Source organism: Elephantulus edwardii, unplaced genomic scaffold (genome assembly GCF_000299155.1).
Source record: "Elephantulus edwardii isolate Elephantulus edwardi_28Jun2011 unplaced genomic scaffold, EleEdw1.0 scaffold00106, whole genome shotgun sequence".
NCBI classification, from domain to species: domain Eukaryota; kingdom Metazoa; phylum Chordata; class Mammalia; order Macroscelidea; family Macroscelididae; genus Elephantulus; species Elephantulus edwardii.
Genome location: NW_006399856.1, coordinates 1,005,611 through 1,025,107, shown reverse-complemented (window position 1 = coordinate 1,025,107; position 19,497 = coordinate 1,005,611). Strand labels below are relative to the sequence as shown.

Genomic DNA, 19,497 nt, shown 5'->3' with positions numbered 1-19,497 from the left:
TGATTCTCCCAATGTAACAAGTCTTTTGTTTTCTTGACTGCTTTCTAGGGATCTTGATTGTGAATCCAAGTAAGATGAAATCATTGAAAATGTCAGTCTTTTCTCCAACTTTCATGATATTGTCTATTGGCCAAGTGGTGAGGGTTATTTTCTTAATCTTAAGATATAATTTATAACAAAGGCTGTAGTCTTTGACCTTCCTCAGCAAGCAGGTTATGTCCCCCTAGCTTTCAGCAAGCAAGATTGTGTCATCTGCCTAATATTGTTAAGACTTTGTACAATACTGATACCACAATCTTCTTATATAAAGCTCAGCTTCTCTATTTGCTCAGCATAAAGATTGAATTGTTGTTGTTGTTGTTGTTGTTGTTGTTGTTAGGTGCCATCGAGTTGAGTACTACTCATAGTAACTCTATAAACAGCAGGTCTGAACCACGGCCTATCCTGTGCCATCTTCATCATCAATCATTAGTTATGTCAACCCATCTTTTTGAGGGTCTTCCTCTCTTTCCCTGACCCTCCACCTTTCCAAGCATGATGTCCCTCTCCAAGGAATAGCCTCTCCTAGCAACAGGCCCAAAGTATATGAGATGAAGCTTCACATTGTTGCTTCCAAGGAGCACTCCTGGCCGTAATTTTTCCAAGACGTGTCTGTTCTTTTGGCAGTACACAGGATAGTCGGTACTCTTCTCCACCACCACCACCAATCTAGTTCTTCTTCTGCCATCCTTATTCATTGAATAGGAATGGAGAAAAGATACAGCCCTGACACAGACCTTTCTTGACGTACCTCTGGGCCAAAGCAAATATCCAACTTTTTTGTTAGCAGCTGAACACATTAACTATTTGTACCACTCAGGCCTAAGGCCTCATGCCAGCTCTGTCCCCTGTTTGCACCACAGTTGAAGACCTCGTTGGGGAAAGGCCGTGCCTTCATCCGATTCTGCCTAGTCCATGGACAGCTGGCCGAGTGCCTGCAGCTCTGCCTCCTGAACCCGGACCTCGTCAGGTGAGTCTACGAGAAATTCTTCACTATATTCTCCCATTGATGCCGTGTGAGTCCATCTGCCTTTCTTAACTGCCTTTTTTTATTATTATTTTATTATTATTATTTTTGTGTGTGTGTACCATCAAATCGGATCTGACTGATATAGGAGGAGATTGCCCCTCCTTCTCCAGCAGATCTTAACCCTCTTTAACCCCTAGATGCACGATTTAAAATCTTAAGACAAGAAAAGGCAGGTCCCAAAAGGAAAGCTTGAGGAAGGAAATCAGAGGGGAGATGAATCTAAGAGTTTTGGTAGCATCATAGTTCTGGTTTCAAAGGACCACGCCCCTCCCTGTAGGACAGTGCATAATGGGTGTGCGGTGAAGGCTCATTCTTTAAGGTTAAAAGTGGTCACAGTGTCAGGACGAAAGGCCGAGAGTGCTGACAACTGTTACCACAGGGAATGGTACGGCCCTCAGAGCCCTCTGGTGCGCCCTGAACTCCAGGAAGACATCCTGGACTCTCTCTACGCTCTCAATGGGGTGGCCTTTGACCTGGATCTGCAGAGGGCTGACCTGGATGGGGCCTGGCCCATGTTCTCAGAGTGAGTGAGTGCAGCGGAGGAAATACCTGCCTCCCTCTCCCTTCCAAACAAACCCCAAATGTTCAGCCTCCAGCCCCATCATCTCTCCCTTGTCTCTGGCCCTTTGGCTCTTTACTTTTCCAGCTTTCCCCCCACCCCTGGTGTGATCTCATGCTGTCCCCTGGTGCTGCATAGAGAACACACTCACTGAAGATTATCTGTTGAGTAGTCAGGAGGGACTGTTGGAAGAGTGAATGATCTGGGAAGTTGGAGTTGACTGTATAGATGATAATGGAGGGTGAAATGTATGGATGAATGGAGAGTGAGATGTTGGGTGGAATGGACGGATGATTGTGGGAGGGTTGAATGAAGAGTGGAGTGGATGGATGAATAGAGGGCTTGATGGTGAGTGAAATTGAGAGATGAGTGGAGAAGCACAGAATGCATTGGATGAATGGAGTATAGGATATTGAGGTGTGTTAGATGGAAGAATGGAGAAAGGTGAAATGGATAGATTCTTGATGGTGGGAGAAAAGGAAGGTGTGTGTGTAGATGGATGGACTATCTACACCTGAGGACCAAGTTCACCACCAGAGAGAGTCTTGTGGGTCCCCTCAATCCTTTCACTTTCAGGTCATGCTGCTCTGACTTCAGACAAAACCAGAGAAGAAGACCCAGAAGGACCAACATTTCACCACAGGAGGTGCCTCTGCCCCGCCGCACTCTGAGCTGCCTCCTCTCTACCTATCGGGACCCTCGGGCTGAGCAGTAATTTAGCCTTGATCTAGCTGGATAAGGACAGAGGCCAATGTGTCTGGGGGTGAGGAAGCCACATGGGAAGAGATGTCACATGTTCCTAAGGTGGGGGGGAACATCAGAAAAGAAGCGGGATACTGGCAGGAGCCGTGGGTACTATCAGAGGAGGAGGAGAAAAGGGGGGCGCTTGCGGGAAATGGACAAAGGAACCAACCCCAGTGGAGTCTCCTACACCGGACAATTTGCTAATGCTTAATTAATTGAAGGAGTAATTATGAACCAGCCTACCAGGTCAGATCCCCCTCGACACCATAATAAACCACGGTCCTTGGGCAAGTCACTTATCGTTCTTTGTAGAATAATTATGAGGATGAATTGAGACAACATACATGTAGTACAGAGTCACGTTCCTAGCCACTTGGTAGCTATTGCTGTCTTCATTCCATAGCATTTATTTCACCCTATTAGCTTCTAGGCACTAGATACAGATTCTGTTAGTGATCCATCTCAGAATTCATGAAGTTCAAGGCCTGCTCCTGTAGACGGACTCCTGGAGGCCCCCATTATAAGAAAATGCACGAGGCACAGTGATGCAGACTTGTGAAGGGAACATGAGAGCAAAGGGAAGACTTCTTCAAGTTCTCACCACAGTTCTAGAACGTATAGGTGCTCTGGTGGCCCAGGGGAAAGGAGCTGAGCTGCCAAGCAAAGGCATGTGACTTGAATCCACAGGCTGGTCTGTGGGAGAAAGATGTGCAGTCTCCTCTGGTTCGAGTTACTGCCTCTGAAAACCCACTAGATGATCATCTCTGAGTTGGTTCTGATGTGACAGCCCATAACGCAAACACGCAGAGTAGAAGGTAGATATTTGTGTCTCTATTTTGCAAATAAAATAAAAAAACAGACGTGAGTAGAAGTCAAGTTCAGATGGTAAGATAAACAAAGAGGTGAGGCCAGAGAGGTAACAACAGCAGGAACAGTCTGAGAGCTAAAAGTGTGGAAGAAAATGTGGAAAAGCACCTTTCCTCCCTCTCCAGATTAAAGATGAAATCTCAGACCACCTGGGGGTCTGGAAACATTCAGATTCCTGGCCCGTGGCCCCAATCTGTTGAATCAAACTTTGTAAGAGAAGCATCAGACATCCATCCATATATTTAATAAGCCCATTGGAGTAGAGCTGTGGCCTCCCTAGTGCACCAGGTCACTGACTTGGTACTCATTGGGCAATGAATTTGGGGGTTTCTCTGCAGATTTCAGCTACGTGTGGAGACCCCAAAGGAATCCATCAAGAGGAGGCACATCCCAGTCAAGCCAACTCTCTGGGAGTTGCTCCCAGAGAAAACAACTTGGAGGGACTTCCTGGATCCCAGCCACACAAGAATCTTCTCCCCAATTCAGAAAAGAAAAGGGAGGATGTCAGGAGCCCCAGATTCCTCCAGAGCATGCTGGAATCAGACAAGGGGGAGCTACAGCAAGTCCAAAGTGAGGTAGCCCCAAGGCCTGGGATCTGTCTGCAGAACTCAACACTCAGCACCCAGGGACTGGGGGAGGTGGCAAGTGGGGCTCCGAAGGCGACAGGGACAGAGGCTGGGGGTAGAAGGGTCCTTCCACGAACAGACAGGCAGAGCTCAATAGAGGAAGCTCATGAAGGGGAAGCAGAGTGGGGCCATGTCCAGAGGTTGCTGGCCTCCAGCCTCAGACCAACAAGAGAGGAAGCAGCTCTCAACGGCAGGCAAGAGCTGGAAGTGCCAAAAATCCCGGGCGATCCCTGGGTCCTTCAGTGCCTGGGAAAAAGGGAAGAAGGCTCCACCACAGAGAAGCCACAAGAGCAAACAGGGGGGACGAGAGTGGAAAGCCAAGAGGAGCAAGCAGAGTCACCCCTCCAGGATCTGGTCAAGGTAAGAGCCTTTGACACCCCAGGCCTGTCAATTCCCCCACTCTCTACTCTAGCTCACAGGTGAGGGTCTTTAAAGTCAGCTTAAGGGTCACTTCAGCCCATTAATTTGTTTTATTGGCCTGTTTAATTAAGAGTATTGTTATTGAGAGATGCCTTTTGAAAGCCATGCACTCTTTAGTTTGCCACAGACCTCACCTCTCCCTATTGCCTCACACAGGGCCAGTCTCATGCACTAATGCGACCTGCTTAGCCTCTGTTGACATTTGAGGTCTTGATCCCTTTGAAACAGCTCATTGGGCAATCACATGGTCTCAAGGCCCATACCCTTCCTTATTGGCAGATTCCTCCCCATTATCTGTGTTCTGCGCTTTCAGACCTCACCTAGATATGCTTGTTGTAGATGCTTCTCCTGGAAGCTACCCAAGTTCTTATCAGACCTTCCGTCAGTTGGTTATATTTCTTTTAGGTCCTTGAGCTTTGTCACTTCCATCTGCTGAAGGAAGACACAGTACACCAGGCTATCCAGGGCCAGATCCTAGAACAGAGCAAGGCAGCCCCGTTCCTAGGCCCTTCTCCACCCAGGAGCTAACATCTCATCAGAATAATCTTCAAGTCAGTCTCTGAACTGGGATCTCTGCCCTACTCCATCACTTCCCTTTCTCTTCTACGCCCTCCTCCCCTCCAGAACCTCAGACATCAACTCCAAAAGGCCAAAGAACAGATCCAGCAGCAGGAGCAGCTTCTGAGAGAGCAGGAAGTGGAGCTGAAGGTCCTGCAGGGGCAGCTCAGCAGGTAACCACGGCAACTGGCCAGTCAGAAAAGGCAGGTGAGCCTGGAGACCAGCAGGGCCAGAGACATGCTCCTGCTCTCAGTGGTGGTCAAGCACCTTTCGAGCACCCCCTGTGTACGGGGCCCTGGGATGGGCACAACTCTGGATGTTGAAGGATGCAGGGCATGTTCCTGCTCTTTAAGGATCCCCCAGGACCTCCTCTTTGCCAGCCACTTCCCTCACTGGCTTCTTCTGGAAGCCCCCAGAAGAGGTCTGTGCCCTCTCCTCCTCTTTTCCCTCCCACTGTTTCTGAAGTTTCAGCATCAGTGCTTTCGAGATAACCACTAAGACAATATTTTGAGTACCTATATTTCAGTCACTGTGACACTGATGTGTCAAATGTGATAATGGTTACCCAGGGTGGACAGTGTTTGGTGGAGCTCCCCAATTAAAACAAGCTTGGAAGCAGGAGTGGCATCCACTTCTGAAATAGCTTGCCTCCAGAAACCCTATGAGCCTGGAGAAATATCAAAAGTTATACAAGTGTCCAGGTCTTTTGTTCATAGGGTCGCTATGAGTCACCTATGACTCAAAGACACTTAAAAACAACAACAGCATAGAGAGAGCTCAGTTGGCCTAGTGGACAGAAAGTGATGCTACCAAGCCAAAGGTGGGTGACTCTAATCTGCGGCCTTCAGTCCTGCTTTTAATTGTTTTTGGTGAAACATTCTTCTAGGTCATATAGCCCTGGTCTGTCCACTTGCTGTACAGAGGTTACTTGTGGTTGCTGTGAAGATGAACACTGTGACACTGATGTGTCAAATGTGAGAATGGTTACCCATGATGGACAGTGTTGGGTGGAGCTCCCCTATTAAAACAAGCCTGGAAGCAGGAGTGGCATCCACTTCTGAAATAGCTTGCCTCCGGAAACCCTATAAACCTGCAGAAAGGACGAAAGTTACCTAAGTGTCCAGGTCTTTTGTTCATAGGGTCGCTAGGAGTCGCCTATGACTCAACGGCACTTAACAACAACAAGAACAACATATTTCAGTCAAGTATCCCCGACGACACAGCTCAGCATTGATTATGTGCTTGGTTGCTAAGCAGTTCGAACCCACCAGCCACTCCATGGGAGAATGATGTGACAGTCTGCTCCCATGAAGAGTTAGCCTTGGAAAAACCTCTGGAATGCTCTGCTATGTCCTGCAGGGTCTGCAGGTGGTCCCAGCGGATTGGAATGCCCTAGACACCAATGTGTTTGCTTTCTATTTCAGTCTCTCTGTCTCTCCCCTCAGCATCTCTTACTATTACAGTCTTCTATGCACATCATCACATTAAACTCAGGGACTGTTGTTTTTGCCTCTGACTGTGGTTCTCTTTCTTAGCTTGGTTTTAAGTCTCTCTTCCACACCAGTGTCTTCCTTCCTCTGACTCAGTCTCTTTACGTCTCTCCCTCAGTCTCTATGCTCAGTCTTCCCTCCTCTCTCTGCCCTTCTCTCCCTGACTCCTGCCCTGGGGACTGGGAGGGCCAGCCTGACTCCTGAGAGCCTGGGAAGCTGTACTTTGGGGGGAATCACGGATCAGTTTCTAGATTATCTGTTAATGGTTGAAAAGGCTTCAGAGCCCAGAAACCAACCCAAAGAGAACCCTGGGGCTCCTCCCACGAGCCACTCAGCTGAGCTGGGTAGGTTAGTCAGTAAAATTCCGACAATACAGACTCTAAATGAACATGGGACGCTTGCTCACTCGCGCGTCATTCCAGTGGTCGGTCTGTCATGTCCCCACACTCAGTTCCTGCTCTTTGCCAGGCCTCTTATGCATTGGAAATATTCTCATGGACAAAACAAACTCACTTCTGGAGTCTGGAATAAATAAAACAAAGTAAACAGATAGAATGTTGGATTACGGGTGTTCTACAAAGAAAAAGCTCCAGAAGAGAAAAGGAAGGGGGTGAGAAGTAGTGTTTTAAAGTGTCACTGTCAGGAAAGGCTTGCTGGCAAAGGTGTCGTTTGTGTACAAACTTAAAAGCAGTGAGGTGCGTGGTTTGGGGATACGTGGGTGTACAAACCGCAAGGAAGTGAAGTGAATGGTTTGGGGGTATGTGAGTGTACAAAGCTCAAGGCAGTGAGGTGCATGGTATGGGGGTACATGGGTATACAAAGCTCAAGGAAGTGATGTGCATGGTTTGGGGGTACATGGGTATACAAAGCTTAAGGCAGTGAGGTGCATGGTTTGGGGGTTACATGGGTATATAAAGCTCAAGGCAGTGAGGTGCATGGTTTGGGGGTACATGGGTATACAAAGCTCAAAGTAGTGATAACGCGTGGTTTGGGGGCACATGAATGTACAAAGCTCAAGGCAGTGAGGTGCGTGGTTTAGGGGTACATGGGTATACAAAGCTCAAGGCAGTGAGGTGCATGGTTTGGGGTTATATGGGTATACAAAGCTCAAGGAAGTGAGGTGCATGGTTTAGGGGTACATGGGTGTACAAGCTCAAGGCAATGAGAGGTGTAGTTTAGGGGTACATGGGTGTTTGTCAGAGGAGAACTGCAGCCATTTGGTACCTTAAGGAAGAAGAAGAACAAAGGCCCTGAGGTTGACAGGTACCCGGCGGGTTCTAGGAACATCGGGCCTGCTGTGGGCCCAGTGGAGAGAAGGAGGGAGACAGCGTAGGGGCAGGTCAGGTGGGTGACAGAGGCCACACTGGGGAGGGTCTGGAAAGTCATCCAGAAGACCTTGACTTTGACTCAAGTGAGATGGGAGCCAGAGAGTGTTCAGAGCTGAGGGGAGACATGAACTGACTTGTGTTTGTTTTATTATGTGACAAAACATGTTTCTTTCTTTTGTAACAATTCAGTGATTTAGTATATTCAGTTGAGCATCAATTTACACAATCAACTTTGCACCATTTTTATCAGCCACAAAAAAAAAAAAAACAACAACTTGTAGCCAAACCCTGTTTCTCACTAAAAACTCAGCTCCGGGCAACCAGCAGTCTGCTTTCTGTCTCTAGGGATTTGTCTTTCTGGATGGTCATGTTCTGGTTTTTTATTTTTTATTATTATTATGGTTTACTTTAAAAGTTCGTATTCATTGTTTTTCACACCAGACCTTTACCATTTGCTTCAGCCACCCCACCCTCCACCCATCAAATTGTGTAACCCTATGACGACCCTTCCTCCTGCCCCTCCCCACCCCTGTGTTCCTCCCCTCCCCCTCTTGGATCCTCATACTCATTCTACAATAATAGTTTTATACAATATTTGTTCTTGTGGGACTGAGTTAGTTCACTCAGCATAATGCTCTCCAGTCCCTCCCAAGTTAGGTAGTAGTTTACAAAATCATTGCTCCTGCGTGCTGCATAGTATTCCATCATTGGATTGCCATGTTTTAAGAGGCCTTGCTGGACTTGGGGGGCTGGACTGTGGGGAAGCAAGGATGGAGCCGGGGGAACCAGCAAGGAGGCCACTGCATCTGTGCAGGTGGCAGAACAAGGGTACCTTAGACCAGTCTGGTGCCCGTAGAAATCGGGAGAATCAGCTGGATTTGAATAGGTTTTGACAGTGGGGCTCCAGAAGGTATCACCTGTGGGTTCTGAGAGAAAATAGAAAATAGATTTCATAAATAGATTTTTTTTTAAATCTGACCAACTGGAAAGACAGAAACCCCATTAATCAAGAAGGGGAAGGCTGCGGTAGAACAAGCTTGTGGAAACTGGCCAGGAGTTTCGTTTTGAACGTGTTAGGTGTCAGTCCCCCGGAAGACATCACAGTGGAGCTGTGGGTCCACTGAGTGTGGCGATCAGAAGAGAGACCTGAGCTGGCCGAGCTCTTGGGAATGATCAGAATGCAGATGGGGAACAAGCTCCAGAGGCTGGGGAGAGAATGAGTTCCCCGACTCCTGGGAGCCGGAGCTGAGGACAAATACTGTGCCCCTGGGCAAAGGGATCGTGTACTCCAAGCTGGTGACGGGCCTTTCCCTACCAGCAATGAGAAATGCCAAGGGATCCGTTCACCCCTCAGTAAAACTTAGTGCAATGTTAGGATGTATCAGGTAATGAGAATAGGCTGCGACAGTGAACCAAGCAGTGTCCACTCACAGAGGCCCGAAAGATGGACAATAAATAAACAAAAAGGAATGAAATCTCAGACAATATTAGTGCCCCAAAGCTGCCATAACAAAGTATTGGGTGGCTTCAAATTTATTTTCTCCAGCTTCAGGAGGGTGTTGTTGTTGTTAGGTGTCATTGAGTCGTAGACAACTCACAGTGACCCTATGAATGAAAGATCTGAACACTTGTATAAGTTTCTTTGTTTCTCCAAGTTCATAGAGTTTCTGGAGGCAAGCCATTTCAAAAGTGAATGCCACTTCTGCTTCCATGCCTGTTTTAATTGGGGAGCTCCACCAAACACTGTCCACCATGGGTAACCATTCTCACATTTGGCACATCAGTGTCACAATGTTTAGCATCACAGCAACCACAAGTTACCTCTGTACAGCAATGCCCCAAAATCAAGATGTTGACAGGCTACACTCCCTCCAAAGGCATGAGGACACACTTTTTTGCTTCTTCCAGCTTTTGGTGGTGGTCAGCAATCCTTGGGGTTCTTTGCTATTTAGAAGCATCTCTCTGATTTCTGCCTGTCTTCCTATGACTTTCTCCACTGTGTATCTGTGTCTCTGTACCTAAATTTCCCTCATCTTACAGAGATACCAAAATCTTGAATGATCCAGGGGTCAGGTCAGAGCATTTGGCTGCAAACCCAAAGAGGTTCAAATTCACACTATAGAAAAATGAGGCAAAGGCAGTCTGCTCTCATGAAGATTAACAGTCCTGGAAACCCTACACAGCAGAGTCCCTGTGAGTCCGAATCGACTCAGTGACAGTGGGATTTATCTGGAGGGGGGAGGGTACAAAAGCATCAATCACAGTGATTTAGAGCCCACTCTACTCCAGTCTGATTCATCTTAATGAATTACGTTTGTTAAGACTCTGTTTCTAAGTAAAGTCATAATCCCTGGATCCAGGAAATTAACTTTGAAGGAAACTCTTCAACCCAAGACAGGTGCTGGAGAAAAACAAAAGTCAGAAAGGGGCTAGAAAGAGAAAGATTAGCAGTGTAAGACTTCAGCATCAGGAAAGGCCTTTCTGAGGGTCAGAGTGAGAGCTTTGGAGGCCAGTGTGTGTGTGTGTGTGTGTGTGTGTGTGTGTGTGTGTGTGTGTGTGCTGTGATCAAATAGACAGCAGTGGGCTTGGTGTTTTGGTGGGTAAGAAGCCACTAGGAAATTGTGCTAAATACTTGGGTTGTATTAACAGTTAACTTGCTTGGCTGCTAGTGGAAAGAATAGAGGTTCAAATCCACCCAGAGGCACCTTGGAAGAAAGGCCTGGAGAACGACTTCTCAAAAGCCAGCCACTGAAAACACTTTGGGGCACAGCTCTACCCTGATACGTGAGGTCACCGTGCATGGGAATCGATGTGACAAGGTGATCTCATGTCCAGCTTAGGTTTCTGGAAGCAAGCTTCTGGTTGTGTGGTGGAGAACAGACAGAGGGTGGGCAGAGGTGGAAGCTGATGTGTGAGAATCCTAAGCTAGGCATCACAAGTCATGAGTGGACCCTCCAGGCAAGCAGGCTCCACAGTAGACCAGCCAATGGCTGTAAAAATAGTCTTGAGACAGAGAAATGAGGTTCCAGCCTGACTTCACGGTTATGGGGCCCAAGAAAAGTGGTTTCCCTTCTCTGGACTTCAGGTTCCTGAATTGCAAAAAGAGGTGGTTGAATCTGTAAGGTTCCTGCTTTCAGCTCTTCCTCTGTGAAGCCTTCTATCAATGGCTAGGCTTCCTTGGTCCTTGGTTAAGACTGAAGCAAAAAAATGCGCTCTCCCTCTCTCTCATTGTCATTGCATCTGTTCCAACTTCTAGCCGACGTTTCAGTCGGTTTCCAAGGCTGCAAATGGCATGGGGTGAGATCGCCCATCTTTCTCCTTAGGAACTGCTGGTGGGTTTGAACCACCTGAGAGGCACCACTTGTGAATTAGCAGTACAACTCCCTAGGAGCAACACACACGCACACACCCAGTTCCCTCAAGGAAAGGTAAACAGGGGGAAGCAGAAGAGGGAATTAGGCTAAAAGCATGATCTCTGCCCACTGGAGGGCAGCAGTGAGCTCATTTGTGCTACTGCCAAGGACACTAAAGGCCAGAATTCTCTCTCGCACCTGCTGCCCTCTGGACACGGACAGCCCAGGTCACTGGTGATTAGGGTCTATGTGAATGAAGGTGTAAAGAGGCACGAATAATTGAGAGCTGGCCAGGCCTGTGTTCAGATATCTGCTTCTCTCAGTCATCATACTGTGTGACCCTGGACAAGTCACACGCCCTCTGAGACATTTTATACCCTGTACAATGAGAATCCTATTACCTATCTTGAATAGTGTGCAAGTTTTATGAAACAAAGCCCAGTACTGGGGGGAGCACAGTAGCTGCTCAATAAACTATCATGTCTTCTGTGTGCCCTCCTGCACTTGGGAATATTTGTTACCTCCTACTTAAAATACTTCCATGGCAATCCCGAAGGCACACAGTTCAAATCCACCAGGTGCTCTGCTGGAGAAGGAAGGGCAATCTCTTCCTGTGCCAGTCGGATCTGATTTGACGGTACTCAACAACAACAACAAAAATACTTCCATGGCTTCTCCTTGCGTGGAGGTTAAAAGTTCACTCTTCCTGGAGCAGATTCAACTGTCTACTCCTCAGCTCATCTCCTGCCTCTCTCCCCACTCTGCAGGCACCCCAACTTCACTGGCTTTCTTTCAGTTCCTCCAACAAGTTAAGTTCTTTCCGACTTGCAGAACTTTCCATGCACCTTTCGCTCCTTCTACATCTTCTCCCCATCGTTAAGGTCTATTTAAAGATCCTGTTGGCTGAAAAGTGAGCACTTTTCGTCCAGTATTGCCAGTGGTTTTGAACATTTCTTCACGTGTCTGTGGACCAACTGAGTGTCTCCCTCCATGAAAAGTCTTTTCATGTCTTTTGCTCATTTTGTGGTTGGGTCACCTGTCTCGAAGGTTGGTTGTTCTGAGGACTGAGTCGCTCCCTAGTGTTACCGTTCACCTCAAAGTTCAGTCTAGTGTTTGGCTGCAAGCTGTGCCTTGGGAGTGAGTTCCGTTTCAGGCTTGAAAGATGAGCAAGGGTTATAGTCTTTATCAGACCAGTAAAGTTGGCTATTTTTTGATTGATTGATTGAGTTAGTTAGTTAGTTAGTTCCACAAACATCTCCCACTCTACCCAGGACCTTCTGTTGTGATCCCTTTCAAGGTGGTCAGCAGTGGCAGCCGAGCACCATCTAGTTTTTCTGATCTCAAGGTCATCAGGGTCGAGGGTCATTGTCTATAAGAAGACAGCCAGGCCTTTATTCTTGGTGCTTCTGTATGTGTTCGTACAACCCACTTTTCAAAGCACAAAGCCTTTTGCATCACCCCGGGACTTCGCAATAACAACCACCACCAGACCCCCTGCTTCAAGTAGACCCCAACTCGTAGAGCCCTATAACTCAGAAATCCATTACTGTCGAGTTAGAACAGACTCAGTGCTGACCCCATAGCAGGTTTTCAGAGGCTGTAAATTGCACAGGGAAAAGTGATCTATCTTCTTCTGGCAGAGCAGCTGGGAGAGTTGAACCACCAGAGAGATCTCGCCTTTTGATTAGCAGCACAACTCCCTACAAACTTCTAGGACAGAGTAAAACTACACGTGGGGTTTCCAAGGCTGTAAATCTTGAGAGAGGAGACTGCCTTATCATTCTTCTGCAGAAAGGTGGGTTCAAACTACCAACCTTTGGTTTAGTAATCCAAGGCTGACAGCTCCTCAGTAACAATGGGTGCTTAATAAGGATTCCCTCGCGCCATAAACACACAGAGAGAAAGAGAGAGAGAGATCCAGAGAGATCCTGGCAATGCCAGCATTGGTCACAAGAGGGCCCAAGATCACTGGGAAGTCAGCTGGCTCAGGGAAAGGAAAGTCAACTAAGATACTAAGAAAGAGGAAACAGATGAGGGAGAGAACTGTTTAAAAGGGATATGTGATTAGGTATTATTGTCATGACAGGAGTCCAGAATGAAGGCTGCATAGTGGAGTGGACTTGGGGAGAGGGATTGAATAACAATGAAAGAATTCTTCTTTTACTTTTCAAAGAGAAGAGTGAACTAGGGGGGAGGGGGCAGGGAGAAAAATGCAACAATGAATGAATGGAAATCCAAAGTCTCTGTAAATTTTCATTAAAATTAATAATGATTTTTAAAATATTATATTGATTTTAAAAAAAGAAAGGGTTTATTGAGGACCCAGCATCCAACAGCTGGACACCACAAGTGGCCTTTTGGAATTTCAGTGCCCCCCCCCCCCCGTTGTTGGTCTGATTTCTTGGCCCATCAACAGTCTTCCCTAAAGCATTTTACATGACAATATTTTAAAAATCCACAATTCAATTCAATCTCTTGTTAAGTCTCTCAGCCTCAAACACATTCAAGCACAAGGTGTATGCAGGCTTAGGTATGTGCAGGTGTCCTGAGTTTGTGTGCACCATTGCACACCCACCACTACTCCAGCTTCCTCTGTGAGCAGTGGGATCAGTCAGTGAAACCTGAGACAGTAGTTTGGGTTCATGGAACCTTCTAGAAAGCCTCCAAAGACAAAGAGCAGGAGTAGAGCTGAAGAAGGGCCAAAACGGAAACAGAATTTAGGAAAACCATATTCTCAACATTACTTTTGGAATTGATTAGGCAATAAAGCTTCATTTTTTAAATATTTGAAAGTGAAAACTCACCTCAGACCCTACCTTGCCCACACACCACATTGTTTTCTGTTGGGCGCCGTCCCCTACCTGGGTTCCCAGGTGCCACTTTACATCCAAGCAGCTGCTATGATTGTAACCTCCCTTCAAAAAAATGACATTCTGGAGTGGAGAGTCCCCCTCTAAAGGAACAGGTAGGATTTCATCTCGTGGAACAATCCGTAAGGAGTCACACTGAGTGGTCTGCTTGGATTGCACATGCATCTGTGTGAGCACGCACATGTCCGTGTGTTTGTGTCAGCTGGAAGTGTCACCACTAGCTCCTTCCTTGGGAAGCGCCCCATCAGGCTTAGACGTGGCCTGGCTCGGTCAAGGGGCCACTGACCCCTCAGTCCTCTGTCCTCCTTCTGTTTCCAGTTGTCATGAAGAGAGGACCCGGCTGCAGACAGAGCTAGCGCAGAAGCACCAGGAGGCTGAGGCGAGGGATGCTGCATACCAGGAGGAGCTCGAAGGGCAGAGGGAGCTGGTCCGGACCATGAAGAGGCGGGTGCTGGAACTGATCCAGTAAGAGGAGGGGGCCAGGGGGACACAGGATGGGATGGGATGCAGAGACTGGGTCATGGGAAGTTGACTCCATTTAGAGATTTCCAGAGGAGCCCTGGTGCCGCAGCAGTTAAGTACCATCTGATAACCAGTCAGTGGTTCGAAACTGCTCAAGAGCCCTCTAAGAGTAAAAGACCTAGCAAGCTGCCTTTGCAAAGCTTGTTGTTGTTATTGATTGCTTTTGAGTCGATCACGACTCATAAAGACCCTATGAACAAAAGTCCTGAAGCCTCTCTACAAGTATTGACATTGATCGAAGTTCATAGAGTTTCCAGAGGCAAGTTGTTTAGGAAGCAGATGCCACTCCTGATCCCAAACCTGTCAAAGAATGTTATTGGTTGAGTCGCCTGTGATGCATAGTGACCTTATGTATAGCAGCTCTGAACCCTTCCCTGTCCTGAGCCTAGAGGCAGTCCTATTCCGTTACTTGGGGGCACACAACAGTTACCAAGCAGGCTTCTGGGTCGTTCAGATATACTAAGGGATTTCCTTCTATTAGCCCTCCTCTGGATTGTCATCCTCATTTCACAGAGGAGGAAATCAAAGGTGAGAGAGATTGACTTCCTTGGTCTCCAAGGACACACTCTACATCAACTGCCTGTAGTCCTCTGGCACAAACCCACATGCTCTCTCCACCTGACCTGCACATGCACTCATCCCTACTGAGGCTAGGAGGGGTAGGAGCCACTGAAGACAAAGAGAAGAAGGAAGAAAAAGACAGGAGTTAACCAATAAGTACTCACATGGACTATGCTTGCCTCCGTCCTGTCCCAAGTCTTCTGGACCAAATCCCAGGAGCTAAGCTCATCAGGATCAATCCCAAACTACTTCATTCACTGAGGAATGAGTGGACCATGGTTTCTGCCTCCAGTCTACTGAGGGATCAACCATGTGCATGTAGTTCGGAAAATAGGAATCTATTAGACTCGGGTTCCATAAGAATTAGGTTGCTGAAGGATCTAGGACAAAATTCTCTCACACAAAATCTAAATGATATTAAAGATAAGAAAGGGAAGATGTCAACTTGAAAAGGACAAAGAATTTCAGGAATGGGCTTCTCCAGGAAACTGTTAACAGACAGGAAAGATGATATGAAAACTTATTTACTTCATGAAATAATTCATTTAAGGCAACTAACAATAAAAGGCATATAGGATTGTTAAAGGAAAATAGAAGACTAAATAAAAGCTTCAAAGAAGAGGACTTGAAGCACTTACTCCAGAATATCAGACTATAGCCTTCAATATGGATTATATCTCAAAGTTAAGAAAACAAAAATTCTAACCATTAGACCAATAGGTAACAGCATGATAGATGGGAAAAGATTGAAACTGTCAAAAACTTCATTTTACTTGGATCCACAAAATCAGACAGGAGAACTGAAGATGTATTGCACTGGGGAAGTCTGCAGTCAGGGACCTCTCCAAGTTGTTGATGAGCAATGATGTCATTTTGAGGACTAAGGTACACCTGCTTCAGGCCATGATCTTTTCAGTCATTTGCTATGCATCTGAGAGCTGGGCAATGACTAAGGATGACAGAAGAATTGATACTTTTCAGCACTAGCGTTGGAGAAGAGTATTGACTATCCCATGAACTGCCAGAAGAACAAACAAAAGAAATGTCTTGGAGAAGGTACAGTCAGAGTGCTCCTTGGAGGCCAAGGTGATAAAGCTTTGTCTCACATACTTTGGGCATGTTGCTAGGAGAGGCTATTCCTTGGAGGGGGGCACCATGCTTGGAAAAGTGAAGGGGCAGTGAAAGAGAGGAAGACCCTTAACCAGATGGAGTGACAGAGTGACTGCTACAGTGGGCTCTTGCTTGCTCTCTTGGCTGTCCATGCGACGTTCAGTGCTCTTCTTGACTGCAGACTTTCCCAGTGCAATACGGCTCCTGATCTCCTGACTGTTTTTATGGATCCAAGTAGGATGAAGTCAAATATGTCAGAGGTTGTGAGGTTGGCATGGAGATTGCGCAGAGTTCAGACCTATTGTTCATAGGATCATTAAGAGTCAGATGACTCATCAAGTCACTTGACTCAATGGCTCTTAACAGCAACAAAGAAAAGCTATAGTGGAAGAATAAAAATATATGCCTCAGGATTCTTAAGCTCAGGATTAGAGTTCAAATTCAGCTCTTAGCCTCAGGGTCTGAAAGGCAAACAGGGAGTTACACAAACCCACACACCATTGCAAGGAAACATACCAGCTCATGAGAAGAGACAAACAAACATCTTTCCTGTAAAGATGGTAAAGAAATTATTCACAGGAGCCCTCAGACAGCAAACACACACTGCCCAACTCAATGTCACTGGCAGAAGTTTTGCGGAAGATGTGACCTAACTAAAAAGAAGAAGAAGAAAGTCACAGAGGTTGACTTCTAGATCGTGATGGTGGACCAAACATATGTCACTTACCTGGTCTTCACCTTGAGATCTCACTAAAATGACAGTAGAAGAATAGAGAGTGTAATAGAAAAATGGAGGGAGCAACCAGAGGTGGGCAATTTTAGAGAATGTCCAGGCTCTGGGAAGTGGATGGAGTGTGGGATAGTATTCAATGGCATGATAGAAATAGGTGTGAAATGGGGTACATAGTATCAACCCTCATGGAACTTCAGGGCCCAGAAATGTCAGGTATGCAGAGAGCAAGAATTAAAGATGGTGAACAGAATCAGGAAAATAGATTCGTAAAGTCACTCTAAGGATCTACCCATTCCCTCTGCATACTGCCTGCAGAAGATACAGCAGCCAGGGCTCTTTCAGAAAAATAATCAGAAGATGCTTCTCTAAGAAGTTAGACATCTCAAAGAGAAGACCAGCTGTATTAATAGTATTTGAGAGGTAACAAGTACCTCCTTCCCCAAAATTGCTGAAGAGAGACCATTACCCAACCATCCCTGTCCACTGGCCAGAGCTTCCGCTCCATGTCTATTAAACATAAAATGGTTACCTGGGATCCTCAGACACTTAAATTCTAGAATATAAAGAGAAAAGACAGAGATAAATGAGAGACAAACAAGGAGCTGAGGGGAAATGAAGATAATTGAAGAAACAAAAAGAACTTAAAAACAATAAACCAACCCACGAATGTTCCCCAAAAGACAGAAATTCAAGATGAGAGCAAGATGCTATGACAAGTGACCATCAAAAGATGAGAAGACTTAGAAGCAAAAATATATGACTCCTGAATTTTCTTTTAAATCACTACTATGACAGATTTGGAAGCAGGAGTGGCATCCACCTCCTAAATAAAACTCTATGAACTTTGATAAATGTCGATAAGTTGTAGCGGGGCTTCAGGCTTTTCACTATGAGTCATGCTTGACTCGAAGGCAATCAACACCAACAACAATATAAAGCTTGAAAGGGAAAGATAGGCAGATTCTCAAAAAATAGAATAAATACTGTAGAGAAATGGAAGCTAAGAAATCATCAGAAAGACAGTCAGTCAGGGAATTCTACTATCCTTTCAACTGACATGTGCTCTAAAATAGGACAGAATAAAATGGAAGGAATTCACAAATAAAATATTAGCTCATTTTTCCACTCAGATGTTCTGATTTAAAGAGTTTCTGGAATGACTAACAAGATAAAAAAGGACAGAAGAAAAGATCCATACCTAAATCCATCATTGTGAAATTGAAGTAGGATCAAGCAAGATTGTTTTTAAAAATCGTGAGGTTGTCTCCAGGAAAGGTCAGCCCATGGATAAAGGAAGAGAACTCAGTGAGTGTCAAGAGTCAGCGCGGGGTGACTCCTCAAGTTCTGAGTAACCCTGATTGTTGCCTTAGGATCCCATGTCCAGTCAAACTATGAATCAATAGGAAAGACAATGGAGTAAAAACATTTTCCAGACAGACAGGTCGCAGAAAATTCACCTCCCACACCTCCCTTTTCAGGAAGTTAATTGAGGATGTGCTCCAGAAAAACGAGGAAGCAAACCAAGAAAGAAGAAGATGTGGCTGTAGCCCAGGAGAGGGGGCAAAGGGGATTCCCGTGAAGACAAGTAGGCATCAGACCCAAAGAGTAGCTAGTCCGGACTGTAGTAGGAGTAACAAAGGCCCACGAGGTCTCTGGGAAGACAAGGAATCAACAGGATACCCAATATGATAAAGAGATTGGAAGGAAATAATTATGTTATGGTAAAGGCAAGTAGAAGAATTGATGCCTTTAAGTTGTGGTGCTGGAGAAAAGTCCTGAATATCCCATGGACTGCCAAAAGAACAAACGGGTTTGTCTCGGGACAAGTGCAGCCAGAGTGTTCCTTGGAGGTAAGGATGGCAAAGCTTCATCTTTCATCCTTTAGAGGCTATTCCTTGAAAGGGAACATCATGTTTGGAAAGATGGAGAGTCAGCAAAAGAGAGGAAGACCCTGGATTATATGGACTCACACTGTGACTTCAGCAATAGACTCTACCAAGTCAGAGATGATGACAGGATAAGGCAGGGTTCACACTGGCTGTTCGTAGGATTACTCTGAGTTGTACTCAATGGCACCAAACAACAAAGGCAAGTAATATAAAGACTTAAAGACAATTAGAAACTCCTAGAAATGTCATCACTGTCAGTTTGTTGTACTGCAGTGGCTTCTGCATTTCTGTGATGCTGGAAGTTATCATCATCAGAAAATCAAATACCCCCAGAGTCATTCATATTAGACAGGTTTCAACAGAGCTTCTTCAATCCATAGACAAATGAGGAAGGAAGACTGGACATCTACTTGTAAAAATTGTGACCAGTGAAAACCATATGAATAGTAGCAGCAGAACAATCTGATACAGTGCAGGATATGAGTTCTTCAGCTTGGAAGGCATATAAAATATGATGGAGCTGGAGCTGGCTCTTCAAGTAGAACCAACCTTGATGACTTGGATGGCGTGACTGGGAATCTTCATTTGATGATGTGACACATCTTAGAATGAGCAAAAACAGCTGCAAACATCTATTAATAATCAGAATATGGGGTGTACAAACTGTGAATCTAGGAAACATGGAAATCATAAAAAATTAAATGTTGTTGTTGTTGTTGTTGTTGTTGTTGTTATGTGCCGTCGAGTCGCCTGCGACTCATAGCGACCCTATGTACAACAGCCCTAAACTCTGCTCTG

At 46.0% G+C, this 19,497-nt stretch overlaps 1 protein-coding gene across 1 annotated transcript in view; it reads left to right on the top strand.

Annotated features, from left to right (window-relative positions):
* Positions 1 to 19,497, top strand: part of RUFY4 (RUN and FYVE domain containing 4) — a 29,262-nt gene that overhangs the window by 3,330 nt on the left and 6,435 nt on the right. The window contains exons 4-9 of the mRNA XM_006891947.1: positions 903 to 1,009; positions 1,449 to 1,592; positions 2,205 to 2,274; positions 3,578 to 4,225; positions 4,910 to 5,016; positions 14,203 to 14,349. Coding sequence (XP_006892009.1) covers positions 903 to 1,009; positions 1,449 to 1,592; positions 2,205 to 2,274; positions 3,578 to 4,225; positions 4,910 to 5,016; positions 14,203 to 14,349 — 1,223 coding nt within the window. The remainder of the gene's footprint in view (positions 1 to 902; positions 1,010 to 1,448; positions 1,593 to 2,204; positions 2,275 to 3,577; positions 4,226 to 4,909; positions 5,017 to 14,202; positions 14,350 to 19,497) is intronic.